Raw genomic sequence first — 20,501 nt, forward strand, 5'->3', positions numbered from 1 at the left:
AAAAACGTCTTTTGGATCACACACGTTTGGTTTGTGCACTTTCCTGCGTTTTATATTATACATCAGTGAGGCTGACACACATGCACACAAGCCAAGAGAAGGGCTCTGTGTTTGGGTACACGGATTCCAGAGCTGGACTTGCTGGTTCAAATCCCATCTATTCCTCTTCGACCCTGGGCACACTGAAGCTCATTTCCCTGCTTCCTACCAGAGCATGCTAGAAACAAAATGTCCACCTTTTCTGCGCATTCCACCATGAAACAGAGGATTTGAGAGAGGAAAGTTCCTTGTAAACACTATCAGAGTCCTGTCGCAGTCAGCTGTACTGCTTTCTGCTCTCCGCCGTCCCACTTGCTCTGCACAGCAGTGTGATGTAGGAGAGAGGTGATGAATGATGGTGATGCTTTAATGGAACGTTGTGCAAGAGGATGAGAAGCACAAGAAAAAAGAAAGCCAGCAGAAAACCCTTAGAGCCTCTGGCTGCCTGAGAGGGGATCTCAGGAGAAGCGGGGTTTGTTGCCCCCGTCACCCGCTGTTTCTTTCTGGAAAAGGAGCTGGGAAACAACCGCAGTCATCATCCTCCATTTCTGTCCTTTCCTGCGAAGTCAGAGGAGTCTCCGAGAAGACTCATGCATGGAACAAGAGCCCTGTGGCAGCAGGTGTTCAACCCTTTGTTCACGCATTCGCCCATCCAGGCAACACAGAGCACTTCTCAGCATCAGGCATTGCACAGTTCCTGTCCCGTGGGAAGCCCATGGGCATGATCAACTGAACAGGAGAGATCAGGCCATTCCCAGGGGGAATGCCTCTAGCTTAGGACCCAAAATACCTTCTACTCTACTTGTCCTGACTTTGTCTGGGAGGCAGAGGGCCCTAAAGAACCTCACGCAGTCCTTTGAAGAGAAGATATTAGAAAGAAGATAAGACATCTAGAATTATGGAGATGCACAGTAGGCTAGAAGCCAAAGCTAAATATTATAATCCAGAGATCTCCATCAGACCATTGATTAGCTTCACCAAAATGTTAAGTGAATATTACAAAGTTAATACCTTGTTTTTTAAGTTACTTCTTCTACTCATTTGGAAAAGGAGAGTGAGAACTCTCACTATGTGGCTCACCCCCCAGATGCCCACAACAACCAGGGCTAGGCCAGGCTGAAGCCAGGAGCTCAAAACTCAACCCAGGTTTGCTGTGTAAGTAGTAGAGATCCAACTCCTTGAGCCACCACTTGCTGCCTACCAGGTGTGCATCAGCAGAAGCTGAGACTCAAACCCAGGCACCCCAAAATAAAATGCAGGTGTCTCAGGCAATACCTTAGCCACTATTCCAAAGCCTGCCTATGCTTGCATTAATTTTAACAGTGGTGTACAGGTAGGTGAGTAGATAGAATGTAAAGAACAGAATGGACCCAAATATGGACCAAATAGATCCAAATATACATGGTCACTTAGATTTGAAAAAAAAACAAACCCTGTCATTTCAGGTCAGATGGGGAAAGGCAGATTACTTCATCATAAATTCTAACACCTACATACTCAATCAGGAAATGGTAAGCTTGATCCTAAGCCTATACTTTTCACCAAAATTCTGACAGATCGAAGATACAACCATGGAAAATGATCCCCTCAAAGCATTAAGAAGAACCACCAGACACGTTTTAAAAATAATTTGAGAATGGTAAGAACTTCCTAGTATGACAGAAAACCCAGAAACGCAGGGGGAAAGAAATCTTTCAACAAAATCCACCATACGGAAGAAGGCAAGGCAATGAGAAGCTTGAAGATTCACAGACATGTCACAGAGTCTTAGTTATTTGGTGTAAGTAACTCTTATAAATCAAAGGGGAAAAGAACAACCCTATTGAAAGAACCATTTACGGAAAGGAAAATACCAGTCGCTCATGGACCTCACGCATGACAAGAGCGGCAAATTGGCAGCAAGCATCTGGACTCTCCTGGCTCCTTACCGGTTTAAAACTGAGTACAGGGCCAGGCACAGAGCCTAGGGGCTAAAGTCCTCGCCTTGAATGTGCCGGAATCCCATATGGACGCCAGTTCTAATCCCAGTGGCCCTGTTTCCCATCCAGCTCCCTGCTTGTGGCCTGGGAAAGCAGTTGAGGACAGCCCAAAACTTTGGGTTCCTTCACCCGTGTGGGAGACCTGGAGAAGGCTCCAGGCTCCTGGCTTTGGATAAGCACATCTCCAGCTGTTGCAACCGCTTAGGGAGTGAATTGTCAGATGGAAGATCTTCCTCTCTGTCTCTCTTCTTCTTTGCATATCTGACTTTGCAATAAAAATAAAATAAAATAAATATTTTAAAAACAAAGCTGAGTGGGGCAGATGGTGGTACTCAGTGTGATAGGGAGGAGCTTGATGTTGTGAGTTGCTTCCATCCTGTCTCAAGCACATTACCTTCCTAAAAGGAAAACAAGCTTGCTACCAGTATGTCACTTCCACTGGTTTTCCCCTTAGAGATCAGCAACCCCTTCACCTTCAACGTTCATCAATCTCTATTGACCTTTCGGGCCTGGTAGTTCTCTTGTGCGGGCAGACCTGAGTGTTGGAGGACAGCTGGCAGCCTCCTGGGCCTCTGCCCACTGAGTGCCTGTAGCAATACTACCTCCTTGTGACAGTGAAAGGTAACTCCAGACATTGGCACTGTCCACTGTGAGACAACCTCATTCCCACTGGGGAATCCCTGCCCTCCATGATAGGCCCCAAGGCACGCCGATACATACTTTGTTGGAAAGGATTAAAGCACAGAAGGTTTCACTTAGTACTCCCTGCCTTTGACTCAGCCCCAACTGAGTTAATCTGCTTACTGTCCATGGTGAGTTATTAGCACCTTCTCAGGGCTTCTGGCCATCTGTTAACCTTCTTGACCTTGAAAACTTAACCTTCCCTAGCTAAACTTAATTCGCTTTGCCTCTGATCACTCTGTTAACACACACGCATAGTTCAAAAACATTTCACATGAGTGACTTTCTAGGGTGACAGAAATACTCTGTGTCTGGAAGAGGGTCTGGATTTTACGGGTTTATGTAATTGTGAAAACAGCAATCACACCCCATAATATCTATGCCTTTATTGTATAACTTATACACCAAAGGGAAAGAACTGTAGTATTGAATAATACAAACAAATTAGAATAAACTTAGAAGTCTGCTTAACAATATACATGGTGCTGAAGTTTTAGCAGGGAAAGCGTACTGTGGGCTACATCTTTGAAAGATATTAATAAAATAATATGGATTGATGGATAGAGAAAGTGCAATGAGCATTTTATTGTATTTGCTTCAAGCAGGAGGTAAAATAAGTATAGAGAAGTATATAGTTTTTAAATTTAAGCAATGGATTAATGGATATTTACTCTCAATTTTCATGAATAGTTGCACATTTCCAGATTAACACAGTGGAGATCTATGTGCATGAACACAAGCACCTGTGCACATATCGGGATGGAAAGTTAAGAGCATCACATTTGGGCCCAGTGTGATAGCCTAGTGGCTTAAGTCCTCGCCTTGCACGCACCAGGATCCCATATGGACGCCAGTTCTAAACCTGGCGGCCCCACTTCCCATCCAGCTCCCTGCTTGTGGCCTGGGAAAGCAGCAGAGAATGGCCCAAGACCTTGGGACCCTGCACCCGTGTGGGAGATCTGGAGGAGGTTCCAGGTTCCCGGCTTCGGATCGGCACAGCACTGGCTGTTGCGGCTCACTTGGGGAGTGAAACATCGGACAGAAAATCTTCCTCTCTGTCTCTCCTCTCTGTATATCTGACTTTGTAACAAAAATAAATAAATCTTTAAAAAAAGGAAAGAAAGAAGGAAAAAAGGAGCATCACATTGAGGATGGAGGTGAGTTCCACGTCACTTAGGATGCCTGCCTCTCTTACTGGATCCGAGTCCTTGCTACGTGCTGAGTCCAACTTCCTATTGATAGATGTCCGTGCCATCCATGCAGGAGACTTGAACTCAATTTTGAGCTCCTAGCTTCTTTAAAATTCAATTTAAGTATGCCTTTTTTCTGGAGCTTTTACCACCTAAGTCAACCATTCCCTCCTCTTGCTTCCAGATGCTGTATTTACCTTCCACAAGAAAGTCATAATACTTCGATGTGCAGCTTATTTAGGCCAATTATTACCTCCCTTGTTTGGGGATAGGAAAGGACTTGCACTCTGGTGTTTCCCTCGTGCTTGGAACTGTGGCATTTAAAGAATAATAAGCAGACATGGAAGCAAGAGTGATGAATATGGCTGAGTTTGAGGTGATCATGAAATTTGCCAAGCAGTCTGCAGAACCATGATTTAGCACAATGGCCAGCGCCACCTGATACAAGAAATGCTGCTGCTGGGATATCTAATCAGCCACTGTCTGTTCACACTGGCATCACCCTTGTGAAGAATTCTGGTAGCCAAGGACTACTGTTTCACAATATCTGAAGTAATCCTTCCTGTTTCACCTTTGAAAACCTCCTTGTATAATTCACAGTTCAAAGGCCTAACACAATGGCTCAGTGCCTAAATCCTCACCTTGCATGTGCCAGGATCCCATATGCACACCCATTCATGTTCTGGTCACTCTAGCTCCCATGCAGCTCCCTACTTGTAGCCTGGGAAATCAGTAGAGGATGGCTCAAAAGCCTTGGGACCCTGTACCCCCATGGGAGACCTGAAAGACACTCCTGGCTGTTGCAGCCACTTGGGGAGTGTACCAGCAGCTGGACGATCTTTCTATCTCTGTAAATCTGCCTTTCCAATAAAAATAAATAAATATTTTAAAATGTTCACAGTTTGTATTTACAATCAATGCAATTCTATTCTCAAATAAACTTAATTCCTCTTTAGAGGATGTTTTTCAGATTGTTGCTTCACAGTTTAGTGAGCACTGCAAAATGGTTTCAACTTCATTCAGAAATGAATTGTGACCCACTCCTATAGTGGAGAATCAGAACAAACAGGGGCCCGGCACCATAGCCTAGCGGCTAAAGTCCTCATCTTGAATGTGCTGGCATCTCATATGGGTACCTGTTCTAATCCCGGCAGCCCCACTTCCCATCCAGCTCCCTGCCTGTTCTTTATATTGGAGCTTTCCTAGGCAGAGGAGCAATCTTCCAGTAAGGGGCTTTTAGTTTTTAGTTCTAGGGATGACTCCAATAGGTCAACAATCACCTGAAATTACCTACAAAGTTTGGGTGGATAAAGGAATGTACAGATGTATTCGAATAAGTTGTTTTGATTCAGTTTTTAAAAAAATTAGTTCTTTTGTTAGGCATAAAGAGGAGGGAGGGAGGGATGAAGGAGGAGAGATAGAGACAGAGAGACACAGAGAGAGAGAGAGAGAGCCAGAGAGAGAACCAGAGAGCAAGGAACAAGGAGCTGTCATTTGTTGACTTGCTCCCCCAGCGCCCATGATAGCCAGGGCTTGGTAAAGGCTGAGTTTGGGGGCCGGGAACGCAACCCAGTCTCCCACAGGGCTCCAGGAACCCACAAGGGCCATCGCACACGGCTGCCTCCCACATTCCATGTTAGCAGCCAGGAATCAAGCCCTCTGATGTGTCCCAGACACTCCCCACTGCTTCATCGTTTGTCCACCGGACTCAACAGTTCAGGCACAGACCCTGGGAACAGCCTGCTCAGGCTGGCCACGAGGACGCGCTAACTTACTAATGAACCTCACTGTGCCTTACCTTCCTTGCCTGTAAAATAAGCCCTTACTGTACTGTCATGGTGACTAAGACAGCTAAGGTTTGCACAGCACCTGGCACATCGGGTACATGAGACGTACCACATGAGTGCTGGTGTGATTGTTATCTCTGGCTGGACAAACATCGCCTGCTGTTCCACCAAACCCTGCTCTCCCCAATGCTGAGCCTTCCTGTGGCCCCTTCTTTCTTTCTTTCTTTCTTTTTTTTTAAAGATTTATTGTTATTGAAAAGGCAGATTTACAGAGAGAAGGAAAGACAGAGAGAAACATCTTCCATCTGCTGGTTCACTCCCCAAATGGCCGCAACAGCCGGAGCTGAGCCAATCCGAAGTCAGGAGCCAGGAGCTTCTTCTGAGTTTCCTGTGCAGATACAGGGTCCCAAAGCCTTGAATCCTCTTCTGCTACTTTCTCAGGCCATAAGTAGGGAGTTTTCCATCTGGAAATGGAACAGCTGAGACACAAACTGGTACCTATTTGGGATTCTGGCGCCACAGGGTGGAAGATTGGCGTGCTGCATAGCTCCTCAAGTTGCTGCTTTGCTCAGAGCACTCTTGCCTGTATGTTTCATGCTCATGAAAGTCTGACCTTGCCTCTGGCCGCAGCACAAATATAATTTTCTGGTCGCTAGACCATGAAAGACCTCCGTGGTATAAGCCGACAAACCCTCCTGTTTTGCCCTCTCATCAGGATTTATTCACAATGATCTCTTGTTTAAAAGCTTGCAATGCTGGCATTCCATGTTCAAATCCTGGCTGCTCCACTTCCAATCTAGTGCCTTGCTAATTGCTAATTACACCTGAGAAAGCAACAGAAAGCACTTGGGCCTTGCACTCATAAAGGAGACCTGGAAGAAGCTCCTGACTTCTGTCTTCAGTCTGGCCCAGCCACTTTGGGGAGTAAACCAGCTGTTGGTATTCTTTCTCTCTCCTCTGTTGCCCCATCCCCCTTAACTCTGCCTTCCAAGTAAATAAAGTAAATCTTGAAAACTCTTCCTTGAGAGCTGGCATCTGTCTAGCTTCACATTGGACTCCGTACTGGCATAGCACCTTGCACACTGCAGGGAAAGCAGAAACACGACTCTCTGAACTAAGGATGTTGGTCAAGTCGTAAAGCCCTAGATAAAGTGTAGGCAGCACAATCAGAGGAGTATGGAGAAAGCTGATGACTGCTAGGTTAGCTCATGTACAACGGGGATTTCTATCACACAAAGGAAACCTTCATGGCTCGAAAATGCACCGATTCAGAGTACCCTTGGAACAGGGCATCCCATCCAATGGAAGAGAGTTACACAAAAGGTCACCCCAAGATCTGCAGGGTACCTTCCGGGACTCACAGCCAGGTGTTCAGCTAAAACATCCTGTCCAGGCTTCCCCAGGACACGGGCCTCACGTGAGAGGAATAATAGGACAGGAATTTTCTTGTGTCCAGAGAACGTATTCATGGCTTTAATTCAAGACAGGATAAAATACTTCGGTGAAGTGACAAAAAAAACCAAAAACCCACAACAAACGGACCAATCTGAGCAACGCATCGCTATCCTGGGATTTAGTCTGTCAGTGACCCAAGTCACGAGGAAAACTGAAAGCAACACTGTGAATTAGCCATCAATCAGCAGGAACATGATGGCAGTGACCATCATAATTCACAACACACGTCACAGAGGGCATCTCCAGGGAAATGTCCTCAAGGGTCGCTGCCTCTCCATTGGATGGAGGAGTTCGGGGTGCGGAAGGGCTCCCCCTCGTGGGCACGTCGCCAACCGCCAGACTCCCAACGGCTCCCCTCCGGGGCCGTCCACCCAAGAACACTGCCCAGATGCGGGTATCTCCAGCAGAAACAATTCGGTAACTGCCTGGTCAGGATGGTTGGGGGAACCGAAGCGGGAACTGCACTTGGGCCCCGGGAGATAGACCCCCAGAGGGAGATGTCACCACAGGCTGGGGAGCGAGCGCTGGCGCAGGGACCACACGGCCTCGTCTGGACACGGGTCCTGGATGCCCAGTGTCGGTTCTCACCGCCAAGGGACTGTAGTCCCCCCACCACCCGGCCGAGCTGTGGACTACATTTCCCATAGGGCATCGCTCCCGGCTGTGCCTATTTGCATAGGGGCGTAGTCGGGCGGAGAAGCCACAGTCGGCGGCGCCGGTCAGGGCATCTGTGCGCTGCAGCCGCCGCCCGCGGAGATGGTGGCTCTCCTGCTCCTGCTCTTCCTGGTCCCCTTTCTCCTGTACGTGGCTGCGCCCCAGATCAGGTCTGTGCAAAGGCATTGCTTTCTCTCGACAAGCCTCTGAAGGACATGAATTCTTGCGTCTTTCTTTTTTTCTCTCGAATGGAGGAGGAAGGAAAGCTCCCTTGGGGGGCTCCCAAGATGGCGAGGCCCCGGAATTCGGTGGGTTAAAAGCAAAATGTAACTCTCCTGGAGGCGAGGAGGCAGATTCCTTGGGCTCGCGTCTGTAGGGGGGACTGCAGCCCGACACATTCTGCTTATGCTGCTCCTGATCCCCCTTTTCATTCTCCAATGATTTTGTTCCCCCCAAATATGTATTTACTGGGGAAGCAGAGCTCTTGCATTCACTGCTTCATTCTCCCAAATGCGGTTGCAGCCAGGGCTGTGCCGAGCCGGGAACTCTCTCCGGGGTTCCCACGTGGGTGGCAGGGACCCAAGCCCCCAGGGCCCCATCCACCTGCTGCCTCGCGGCGTGTGCTCTGGCGGGAAGCTGGGGTCAGGTGGGAGCCAGACTCGAACCCAAGCACTCTGATATGGGGTTAGAGTGTCCTAAACGCCGAGTCCGAGCCCGCATCCGTCGTGGCTCCAAACCAACCCCTACACCCGTCTTTTTTTTTTTTTTTTTTTTTTTTTAACGTGAAAGCACCTTCTGTTTCTTGTTCGTGGGAGCCCCATAGTGAGATGACCTCAAAACACGGGGGTCTGCAGCTTTGCGAGTTTCCTGAAGGGACACGTGTGTCCCTGCACTGTTTTCTCTGTAAGCCCGATGCCCTCGACCTGAGTGACTTCCAGTTCTTGCTCTCACGTTGCTGTTTCTTTCGCTTCGATGCAGAAAAGGGGAAAGTGTTCAGGAGCCTGTTTTGCCTTTGGAGTCAGAGCAAGGCAGATCTGAGCTGCACCTGGACGGCGAGGAGGAGGGCAGCGGGGTGGGTTGGTGGGGTCTCCCGAGAAGGCTGACCCTATGCTCGGCGGCCAGCTGCACAACCAGCAGCCTGGCTGATTGGCTCCCGGGAAATCACCAGGAGTGACGATGGACCAGTGACCAGAGGGACCTGCTGAGCCTTCCCCATGGGGGTGGGGTCAGAGTTCTCTGGGGAACATATAGCCTAGCTGGATCATGGCTGGATCTGTCATTTTTTGTTACTCCCTTTCTTCACTCCTGCTGTTTTTATTTTTCCTTCTTTCCCTGGCACCCCCCTTTCCAGGAGTATGTGCTTCCCAAATACTCGCACCACTCCCACCTCCAAGCACAACAGCGGTGCTCCCCCTCAGATGAAAACCCTGATTTTTATCTCTGCCATAAAAATCGTATCGGGTGAACTTCAGCCCGAGCTGAAAATATTGCTCATAATCCAGAGATTCTCTACCAAGAAGGGTTATTTCCAGGGACTGTGTTCTCAATTGAGCTGGGTCACGAGGGCCCCCCCCCCCCAGAACTGGGCTGTGTGGTTGACTCTCTCTCTCTCTCTCTCTCTCTCTCTCTCTCTCTCTCTCATTCCTGCTGGTCAGAAGGAGGGCATGCACAGGTCTGTCCGTGTTGTGGGTCCTGGAGCTAAAGCTGAAGGGATGTAGGGCAGAACTGGGAGGAGGGGTGTCGGTGACGTGGGTGGGCCCTGTGAGCCTGTTCGCATGAAACAGGTGGCTTCCGTGGCTAAGGAAAAGAGACTGAAATGCTTTTTGTTCAAATCACATCTCCTTTTGGCCCGAGATCGCAGAGCAGAGGATGGTCTGAAGACAGCTAGTGTGTACAAGGGAGTCTTCAAAAACAGTCTCTGGAAATGTGTCTTAGCAGATTTCCAAATGTTTCTGCACCAATACATGAAAATTGCTTTACTTTTCATTTTCCCATGAACTTTTTTCCTTAAAGCATGGTCCTTTTTTATTTAAAATTTATTGCATGTATTTGAAAGAGAGAGGATAAGACTGACAGAGCTCTTCCATCCTCTGGTTCACTTCCCAACGAGCTGTGACCTGGCAGAGGTTAGGAGCTAGGAACTCCATCTGGGTCTCCCACACGAGTGACCGAGGCACTCATATTGGGCCATCTGCTGCCGCTTTGCCAGGTGCGTTAGGCAGAAGCTGGATCGGAAGCAGAGCAGCAAGGATTTGAGCCAACACTTGGATGTGGGATTTTGATGTTGTAAGTGGCTGTGCACCTGCTGTGCTGCAGCCCCAGCCCCCCATGGATGGTCTGAAGTACCCTCATATCCATGCATTTGTTCACTTGGGTCAGCAGTGTGGTATGGACAGTGCTTAGCAACAGGGGCTAACTAGGCAAATCGGGCCTTGAGTTCCAGATCCCCTTTGTCTTATTTTTTAAATATTTATTTGAGAAGGAGGGAGAAAGATATTGGTTCCTTCTCACCAAATGCCTGCAGTGACTAAGGATGGCGGGGGCGAGGCTGGCAACTTGGTCCAGGTCCCTCTCATAGATGTCTCAATTTCTTTAACCATTACCGTGGTCTGCACGGGGACAGAAGGCTGGAGTCAGGAGCCGGAGCCAAGAATCAAACCCAGGCTCTCTGTGATACTGACATAACCTCTGGGCTAAACACTTGCTTCATCTTATTTTCAAGCATCTGGGGGGCAGCGAGGGAGAGAGGTGAGTGTCTTGTTTTGTCCCAGATTCGCAAGCCTTCTTATTTTCCAGTTGATGGCTTGCATTGGTATTTCTCAAGGCTCTACATGCCAATTGTGTGGGTAGGCTGACGTGCCTCAGCCGGTTCTGCTCAGCTGAGTCTCATGATTCGCTAAGCCAAAGTGCCTTATGGGGAGCTCAGAAGCAAAGTCAGGTGCCTGCAGAATGAAACAGTACCGCATGGAGGGGCTCTGAGCTTTGCTTTCTTCACCGAGTCAGTTCTGTCTTTGACCCAAGAATGGAAACTCGTTTCATTTTCTCCTACCTTGTATCCACTTTAAAACAAGAATAATAAAGGACTGCAGTGGAGGAACTAAAGCAAACTTCATCCTTGGGAGCCGAAGACACGAGGAGCTCATGGAAGCCCCAGCTGAGCTTGGTCTGAGGAACTGCTGTGTTCTCTGTCCACAGAAAGATGCTCTCCAGTGGGGTGTGTACCTCCAGCACCCAGCTTCCTGGGAAGGTCGTGGTGGTCACAGGAGCCAACACAGGCATTGGCAAGGAGACAGCCAAAGAGCTGGCACAGAGAGGCAAGTTCTGGGCTCTTTTTTTTTAATTGGAAAGGCAGATTTACAGAGAGAAAGATCTTCCATCCACTGGTTCACTCCCCAATTGTCTGCAGTGGCTGCAGCTGAGCCGATCCGAAGCCAAGAGCCAGGAGCTTCTTTTGGGTCTCCCTGCATGGGTTTGGGGGACCCAATGACTTGAGCCATCCTTTGCTGCTTTCCAGGCCATAAGCAAGAAGCTGGATTGGAATTGGAGCAGACAGGACATGAACTGGCACCATATGAATGCCGACACTGGCAGGTGGAGGCTTAGCCTGTTGAGCCATGATGACAACCCCAAGTTCATGTGCTTCTGATTTGGTCCTGCCAGTGCCCTGTTACCCCTTATGGTCATGGCTTTTCTGTTTCTCCCCAGTCTGGGACTGCATGAACTCTCCAACTGTTGCATTGATTTGCTGCTGTGGACCTAATACACTGATATACATATCATTGTCATGTAGTAACTATTACTGATTTCTTATTCTTTCCCGATTTGCCCAAGTAGATAGATACCTGTAGGGTAAATACGTAGGGGTTAAAAAAAGTAGGAAATACTGTTCAGTGTAAATCTTTCATAAAAATCAAAAGCAGAGCTGACAGCTTCTGTCTTTGGAATGTTGGTTCCAGGAGCCCGTGTGTACTTAGCTTGCCGGGATGTGCAGAAGGGGGACTCGGTGGCCAAAGAGATCCAGAGCACCACGGGGAACCCGCATGTGTTGGTCCGGAAGCTGGACCTGGCCGATACCAAGTCGGTTCGAGCCTTTGCTGAGAACTTCCTAGCAGGTGAGTGTGGAACCGGAGTCTGTTGTTGAGTTTTGGGACCAGCATGGCAGAGACTTAGCTAAAAGGAAAAAAGATTCCCCGTTTCTACTAATACATAGAAATGATGAATAAAATATGAAAACTTTTGAGGCATAGCTGAATTCACTGTGGCCACTGGGACGTGACCTATGCCGAGGGCACATCCTCCTGAGACAGAAACGGGGTTTGAAAAGCCATGGCAGTGCGCACAGGTGTGGATCTAAACAATCATGTCCGGTAGGAGGAGAGGACTTGAAGCCCTGGAGGACCGGGTCTGAATGCATCTGAGGCCTCATGTGAGCGTGACATTGACCAGGAGCCATCTGATCCTGCTCTGTGGTAGCAGAGCTAAAAAATAAGCCCCTGGTCACTAGCTGAGGAATGTGACATAGCTCACAGGACAGACACAAGTGTTATCTGCAAGAAAATTAGTACCCATCGTGACATCAGGTGTGGTGTCTGAGTTTATATCCCCACGCAGTATCAGGATCTCTTCCGTTTTTTGCTTTTTAACCAATTTTTTAAAGATTTATTTATTTTTACTGCAAAGTCAGATATACAGAGAGGAGGAGATACAGAGAGGAATCCATCTGTTGATTGATTCCCCAACTGATCGCAATGACCAGAGCTGAGCTGATCTAAAGCCAGGAGCCAGGAGTTTCTTCTGGGTCTCCTACATGGGAGCAGGATCTCAAGGCTCTGGGCTGTCCTCGACTGCTTTTCCAGGCCACAAGCAGGTAGCTGGATTAGAACCAGCACCCATATGGGATCCTGGCGCGTGCAAGGCGAGGATTTTAGCTGCTAGGCCACCGCACTGGGCAATCTCATTTTTAATGGAAGAATTTGGAAATGAGAAGTTAACACAAAAACCAGGAATATTGCTTGAAACGCAAATCCAAGCACACGCTGTAGGCATATCTACTCACAATCCAAGGGTCTAGGTCTCCCAGGGAAAAATGGCTTCCACTGATAGAGTGTAATTGACCTTGGGCCACTTGAGGCAGTGAGCCGTGAGTGGTCAGTGGGTGCAACAGAGAGGTATGGGCTTCTTTTAGGATCTGAACCCAAGAGGCAGGGTTCCAGGTGGTATGTCCTTTCTTCTCTTGCCTTGGAGTCTTCCCATGAGCTTAGGGCTTCTTTATTTCTTCTCTTTCTTCAGAAAGATCTTCTCTCTTTCTAAAGATCTTCCATCCGCTGGTTCACTCCCCAAATGGCCACAACAGCCAGACCTGAGCTGGTCCAATGCCAGCTGGGTTTCCCATGTGGGTGCTGGGGCCCAGATGAGCCATCCTTCACTGGTTTCCCAGGCACTTTAGAAAGGACCTGGATGGGAAGTTGAACAACTAGGACTTGAACCAGTGTCTACTGGCACTGCAGGCAGTGGCTTTAGCTGCTACAGTATAGATTGGAGAGGCCATTTGATAACTGAAAATGAGCTTCTGTAGTAAAAGTATACAGGATTTGGGCCTGGTGCAATAGGCTAGTGGCTAAATCCTCACCTTGCCTATACTGGGATACCATATGGGTGCCGGTTTATGTCCTGGCTGTCTCACTTCCCATCCAGCTCCCTGCTTGTGGCCTGGGAAAGCAGTAGAGGACGGCCCAATGCATTGGGACCCTGCACCCACGTGGGAGACCTGGAAGAGTTTCCAGGTTCTCGGCTTCAGATCGGCACAGCACCGGCCGTTGCGGCTCACTTGGGGAGTGAATCATCGGACGGAAGATCTTCCTCTCTGTCTCTCCTCCTCTCTGTATATCTGACTGTAATAAAGTGAATAAATCTTAAAAAAAAAAAAAGATTTATTTATTTTTATAAGAAAGGCAGATATACTAGAGAGAAAGTGAGATGAAGAGAAAGATTTCCCGTCCACTGATTCACTCCCCAAGTGGCCACCATGGCCAGAGCCGAGCTGATCCAAAGCCAGGAGCTTCCTCCGGGTCTCCCACATGGGTGCAGGGTCCCAAGGCTTTGGACTGTCCTCCGCTGATTTCCCAGGCCACAAGCAGGGAGCTGGATGGGAAGTGGGGCTGCCGGGATTAGAACCGGCGTCCATATGGGATCCCGGGGCATTCAAGGCAAGGACTTTAGCCGCTAGGCCATGCCGCCGGGCCCAAAAATCTTTTTTTTTTTTTTAAAACAAGGAAGTATATAGGATTCAACTTAGGTCTTATAATGGGAAACTCAAGAAGATAAGGTAAAGGAGGGGGGATGAAAGAAAGATTCAAGTCCTGCTCGCACCTACCCTGCCTTAGGGGTGGGGAGGTTTCTACACTGGGACCGCTGACCTGGCTGCGTCCTTCTCTTCCCGACAGAGGAGAAGCAGCTGCACATTCTGATCAACAATGCAGGAGTGATGATGTGTCCCTACTCCAAGACAGCAGATGGCTTTGAGATGCACATGGGCGTCAACCACTTGGGTGAGTAAACTGGCGCCATCCCAAAGCCAGAGTGGACCTGAAGTTCTCCTTGGAAAAGTTAGGGGTCACAAGGAGCCTTCCTTCCAGGTCTCCCATTGGGGTGTAGGATCCCAAGGCATTGGGCCGTCCTCAACTGCTTTCCCAGGCCACAAGCAGGGAGCTGGATGGGAAGTGGGGCTGCCAGGATTAGAACCAGTGCCCATATGGGATCCCGGCAAGTTCAAGGCGAGGACCTTAGCTGCTAACCAGGGCCAACCTGAGGCTATTTTGAACAGTCTTTCCAGTTTGGTACCTGGGGTGCTTTTCTCCGTAGTGGTGCTGTGGCTAGCCACAGTTAGAGTGACGTTAATGATGTTAACCAACAGTGGAATAAGATAAAGCTCCATGCTTGCACGGTCCAGACCTGCCGCGTACGAGAATGTCTTTCTCATGCCTTGGGCTGGTCCCGTTTTCCTGAACCCTCACTAAACTGATTCTCCCTTGGCTCAGCCCTGATGCCCAGTACTCCCAACATCCCGCCGATCCTGACCTCTGTTAATTCTGCTTGCTGTCCACAGGTCACTTCCTGCTCACTCATCTGCTCTTAGGGACACTAAAGGAATCAGCCCCATCCAGGGTCATCAATGTGTCCTCCTTGGCACATCACCTGGGAAGGATCTACTTCCATAACCTGCAGGGCGAGAAGTTCTACAATGCTGGTCTGGCCTATTGCCACAGCAAGCTAGCCAACATTCTCTTCACGCGGGAACTGGCCCGGAGGCTGAAAGGTGGGCTCAGGGGCTTGTACGGGTGTGCAGACTGGGAGTGGGACAGTGGGCGAGAGTAAAAAGCCGCACAAGTGGAAACTCTTTGCCAGAGCCCCCACCCCCAAGTGGGATAGGGCCTGCTCCCACGGCAATTAAAGGGTACAGTTTGTTTGTTTGTTTTATTTGAAAGAGTCACAGAGAGGAAGAGAGACAGAAAGATTTTCCATCTGCTGGTTCACTCTCCAAGTGGCCACAATGGCCAGAACTGAGCTTATGCAAAACGAGGAGCCAGGAGGAGGAATGAGGGAGGGGTTGGACTGGAAATGACACCATCACAGCCATTAAGATTAAACCTTGGAATTGTGTAGTGGGAGGAGATCTACCCAGCTGCAAGGGACTAGCTGGAGGGAAATGTATGAGAAGAGGGAGGGGGGGCCTACATGTCACCTGCCCTGGGTTTCCAGTGAAGAGAAGAGAAATCTAGGTTGGGCAGTGCTTAGGGCTTGAGCAGGCAGCATGGATGCTCAAGGAATCAGGCACAGGAGACCCTACTGTTGGAAAAAAGGATGAGGAAGGAAGCTGGTGGTCAGCTTGGCCGATGAGGTCTGTGTCCGGAGTGGGCCCATCTTCTATTAGCTCAGAGCAGACAACGGTCACGGGATGGACTCAAGTCCATGAAGGGACTAGGTCCCTCTAGAGGTGGAAAGGTGAATCAGAGCAGGTGGGCAGAAGCCAGGTAAGCCTGACAGCTGTGAGCCTGGGGTGCCGGGTAAGAACTCCGGCATGGCAGAGGGCTCAGCCCGTCATTCAGCAGGCACGCGTTCAGTGTCCATGCTGTGCTAGTCCACGTGCTGGGTGAGGGCATTGGCAATGAGCTGGTGGACAGGTACCTTCCTTGATCTGGTGTAGTTTAACTGGCAGTTTGTATTTACAAGTGTCACATGTAAAATCCGTCATCGTAGCAAGCTCAAATAGTAGAAAATAGAGCGAAAGGTGAAACCCTCTCCTTTCATTTATTCTCCTTTTCCCCTACTGTCAACAGCTTCTTGCGCCCCTTCCCATTCATTTCCCTCCGCATTTATATCTGTGTTTCACACATGAGAAACTGCAGTTCCAGCTTTCCCGTGTAATACATGCAGAGTTAACCATTCTTCTTGTCGGCCTTGTTGGCTGAATCATATTTCATAATAACATGATCCTCAGTTTATCCATTGAAATGTTTTCTTTTTTGAGATTTATTTTTATCTGAAAAGCAGATTTTATGGAGTGGAGAAACGGAGAGAGAAAAATCTTCTATCTACTGCTTTACTCTCCAAACGGCCACAACAGCCAGAGCTGATCTGATCCAAAGCCAGGAGTCTCCCATGTGGGTACGGGATCCCAAGGACTTGGGCCATCCTCCATTAACCCCCCAGGTCACAAGCAAAGAGCTAGATCAAAAATGAAGCAATTAGGACACGAGCCAGTGCCCACGTGGGATGCCAGCGCCACTCGGTGGAAGATTAGCCTGTTGAGTTACTGTGCTGGCCTCAAGCACTGTACATTCATAGAAAGAAGTGTTTATAGTGAGTCATGCGAGCCCCAACATTTAAAGTTTGGATAGAGAGGCAGGCATTTAGTGCAGCAGTTAAGTTTCTGCTTGGGTTGACAGCTTCCCATAGCTGAGAGCCTAGTTGGAATCCCAGCTGCTCCACTTGCAATCCGACTTCCTGCTGATGAGTGCCTGGGTTCCTGCCACCCATGTAGGAGACCCAGAGTGAGTTCTGGGCTCCTGACTTTGCCCTGCCCAGACCTGGCTATTGGCAGGCACGTGAAGCAGTAAATGGAAGACTTCTTTTAGCCTTTCAGATTAGATGAAAATGAACCTCTCTCTCTCTTTATATGTAATACGTATGTGTTCAATATTTGGATAGATAATAATGAACTGTTCCAGGAAGCAGACAAAGCACCCAAAAGAGTTAGAACTAGAGAGGGGTGTGGATGTTATGGAAACCACCGAAGCAGCAGCCTTTAGGAGGGGAGCTGCGGAAGGTGCTGCTGGGAGGCGTATCAGCCCACAGCCTCTGCAGGCTCTGAGATTGGTGCAGCCGAGATGTAGGTGGCTGGGCACAGTGCTTACCATGTTACCACAGGCAGGTATCAGGTGTTTGTTCACGTCCTTTGTTCTGTCTGGCTGTTGAGCAAACCTCAAGTCCTGTCGTCCCCTCTCTGTCCCCGCTCCCCACCAGGCTCTGGCGTGACGGCGTATTCCGTGCACCCCGGCACGGTCAACTCGGAACTGATTCGCCACTCAGCGGCCATGAGATGGATGTGGCGGCTTTTCTACTTCTTCATCAAGACCCCCCAGCAGGGAGCGCAGACCAGTCTGTACTGCGCCCTAACAGAAGGGCTCGAGAGTCTTAATGGCAATCATTTCAGGTAGGAACGTTGTCTGCATTATTGTGGGGAGACAGACAGAAAGGTCTTCCATTCACTGATTCACTTCCTGAAACAGCCACAACGGCCAGAGCCCGAGCAGATCCAAAGCCAGGAGCCAGGAGCAACTGTTTCTCATCATAAAGGCTGATTTAGCCCTAGAGCTTAGCCATGATGCATATAGTCTCCACATGATGTTAATTTGGCTTGTGCGATCATTTGATCACGTACCCATTTCCCACTTACCTTTTCTGACACACTGGCCCTGTGAAGCCATGGGATCCCTGGGTGGGTTTCTCGTAACATTCGTTACCCTCAGCCCCGTGCTTCAAGCCTGTCTCTTTCCCTTGCAGCGACTGCCATGTGGCCTGGGTCTCAGCCCAGGCTCGGAATGAAACGGTAGCAAGGCGGCTGTGGGACGTCAGCTGTGAGCTTCTGGGCCTCCCCACCGAGTGACAGGTGACACAAATACATCCAAAGAAGACTGAAAGTAGGCTGTGTGCTCCCTGTCGGACCGATTCCCCTCCAAGGCGACCAAAGCCTTGAGTACAGAGCGAGCAAAGCTTCCGCAGCCTTCCCTGCTCAGTGACCGCTTCAAACCCAAACCCATCCGAGCCGCAGCCTTCCCTGCTCAGTGACCGCTTCAAACCCAAACCCATCCGAGCCGAGCCTTGCGCCCCGAGGGTCGCTACGCAGCCTGGCCTGAACACCACATGTCGCCGCACTGACTCGGCTGCAGAACATGGCTCTTCCCTCATTCTCTTCAGCTGTCCCCGTGCCAATACCTGGATTCTTTGCGGACCCTCAGCCTCATCTAGATTATGACATGACCTTGTCTGCGACAGCCTAAAGCCTCCGCCACTAAGACGTGTTTTCCAGTCTCAGAGGGGATTCCTTTTTCTAAGACGTTTACAGGAATAGGGAAAAGGCAGAAAATTAAATCAAGTTCAACTCATCTTCCTGCCTTTCTCAGATCCGTCCCGGGGTACTGGAGAAGGCAGGCCGCCGAGCCAGCCCACAGATGGGGGCCTTCTTTTTGTGCCTTAGTGTTTTGGGAGGGGGGTCCCCTTCATTATGTGTATATTTGCATGTTTTCTTGTGTTTTTATGCGACTGGTAATATTTTCAGAAGATTTTTTAAAAAAAAAACTACCAGAAAGGAACAGCATGAAACCCAGGCCCTGGTGCAGGTAAATGGTCAGTGATGGAGTGCTGATGTACAGGAACCAGTCACAAAAGGGAAACGACCCAACCCACGCAGGAGTGCAGGCGTGGCAGGGAAGGCATCCCCCCAGGTCCTCTGTAGGAAGTAACACCTGCAAAGCAGGGGCTGGGTAACCATGGAAACAAATGACCAGCAGTGGGGAACTGAGGCCAGCACCGGAGTTAGCAAGGCTGAGGAGGCTGTGTGTGAACAAACACCAGTCCATCAGGGTGAAAGATGAAAACTAAAACTCCAGTTCCTCTTTGAGGGAAAAAAAAAGCATCTTCACGCCTCGGACTGGTCACTGCGGTCAGTCTAATAGAACCTTCCAGGGCATCCGCTTTCAGTTTATCTGGACAAGAGAAATGTTTATGTGTTTAAATTTCTGTATTTTATTTGGAGAACTTTTATTAAACAGTAACACTGCTTATCTCCTGTTTGGAGTGCGCTGTTCTAATTAGAGTTTGTGATTTTCTTGGGCTAAGAACTTATTTTAACTTAGGTAAGGAAAAAAGTTCTGAGATCACTTCTCTACGTAAGTAAACATGAATCTTTGGTTGTACTTCTTTTGACCATTAAGCGTGTATATATTATGAAATGGTCATTTCATGGGAAAATTGGAAAACTTTTGATAGTATTAGAGCAGAATAAATGAATTCATATTTTACTTAATTTATATTGAATCTTCAATAACAAATAAAAATTCTTTTCAATCATCTGTCATTTTTTTTATCAGAATAACAAACATAAGAAACAAGGTTTAATTGAAGTCAAAAGAAGAAAAACACTTTGCTATCCTAGTTAGGCAACTGATTCTCTTATCAAGGCTGATTTAGCCTCAGAGTCTAGCCATAGTGCATATAATCTCCACATAATGTTAATTTAGCTTGTGTGATAATTTGATCGCGTGCCTATTTCCCACTCAGCTTTTCCGACTCAGTTGAAAGACGATTTTTTTCCAAATTTCTCGACCAGCTTTGTATCTCTTACCCTTAGCTCTACCACTCCACGCTGTATCCCGGTGCCTTGCAGTGTCACCCCGGAAGTTATGAGCTCAATACATTTGTTGAAATAATCCTGAAATCTGACAGAAATACAACCAAGGCAAAGGAGATAGGTTCAGTCGACCTTTTCCCTCTTAACATCATGATCTTTCAAAAAGTGCATTCAGACTTGGCTCCCAAGCAAATGAGAGCAGGCAAATCCTGAAATCTGTTAACATGTGAATTTATAAGCAGGACCCCCTGCTTTTGTGTCAGCAGCACCTTACACCTGGTGATAAGACATGTTGACGTTCCCAACAAATGCTCGATGCTGCACAAGGCTACACGTGTTAACACACGTGGTGAACACGTGCACAAACAAGGCAGCCTCAAGGCGGACCCGGGCTGGAGACCAAGAGCTCCTAATTGGGGGTCAACTGCCTGGGTTTATGACCTAGCTACCTGACGTCCCCAAAGTTCTCTTACAGCCCTGGGAAAGACGTTAGTCTTGCTACTTTTCCAAGACTGAAAGCTACCCGCTAAAAGAGGAATTCAAGGGAACACAGAAGCGTGCGGCGACGGCCAGCCCCACAGAGCCAGCAGATATCAAATCCAAGGACGCTAGTTGAACCACCAGCACCTGTCTACACGGGACGCCCTAGCAGCTGCCGCGCCGAACTACAACTCCCGGCATGCTTTGCGGCGCCGTTCCTGGCTGGTGGGGGCCGGCAAGGAGGCGGCCAAGCTGCCCTTCCCACGAGCCCTTCGGGTCCTTCCGCTTGACAACTTCTCGAACAGCTAGCCGGACATTCTGAATGCTC

At 48.9% G+C, this 20,501-nt stretch overlaps 1 protein-coding gene across 4 annotated transcripts; it reads left to right on the plus strand.

Moving 5' to 3' along the window:
* Window positions 1–7,404: 7,404 nt before the first annotated feature.
* On the plus strand, window positions 7,405–18,539 carry RDH11 (retinol dehydrogenase 11). 4 transcript variants are annotated; one of them, XM_058655433.1, is made up of 8 exons: window positions 7,405–7,548; window positions 10,981–11,099; window positions 11,742–11,897; window positions 14,229–14,333; window positions 14,891–15,100; window positions 17,308–17,497; window positions 17,848–17,953; window positions 18,262–18,539. In XM_058655433.1, exons 1-7 carry the CDS (start codon window positions 7,520–7,522, stop codon window positions 17,948–17,950), a joined length of 912 nt encoding a protein of 303 aa, XP_058511416.1. In that variant the 5' UTR covers window positions 7,405–7,519; the 3' UTR covers window positions 17,951–17,953; window positions 18,262–18,539. The 4 variants fall into 4 exon arrangements, with proteins under 4 accessions (XP_058511416.1, XP_058511415.1, XP_058511417.1 ...); XM_058655432.1 differs by lacking the exon at window positions 18,262–18,539 and having other exon boundaries at window positions 17,848–17,991; XM_058655434.1 differs by lacking the exon at window positions 18,262–18,539 and having other exon boundaries at window positions 7,414–7,559; window positions 17,848–17,991.
* Window positions 18,540–20,501: the final 1,962 nt, after the last annotated feature.

Source organism: Ochotona princeps, chromosome 26 (genome assembly GCF_030435755.1).
Source record: "Ochotona princeps isolate mOchPri1 chromosome 26, mOchPri1.hap1, whole genome shotgun sequence".
NCBI classification, from domain to species: Eukaryota; Metazoa; Chordata; class Mammalia; order Lagomorpha; family Ochotonidae; genus Ochotona; species Ochotona princeps.

Bases quoted from the DNA above. Each gene is read 5' to 3' on its own strand.
- RDH11 (XM_004584456.4), top strand. From the start codon at position 7,888: ATGGTGGCTCTCCTGCTCCTGCTCTTCCTGGTCCCCTTTCTCCTGTAC. The intron at 11,100-11,741 runs GCAAGTTCTGGG...TGTTGGTTCCAG, and splicing joins CAAAGAGCTGGCACAGAGAG to GAGCCCGTGTGTACTTAGCT. The intron at 15,101-17,307 runs GTGGGCTCAGGG...GCTCCCCACCAG, and splicing joins ACTGGCCCGGAGGCTGAAAG to GCTCTGGCGTGACGGCGTAT.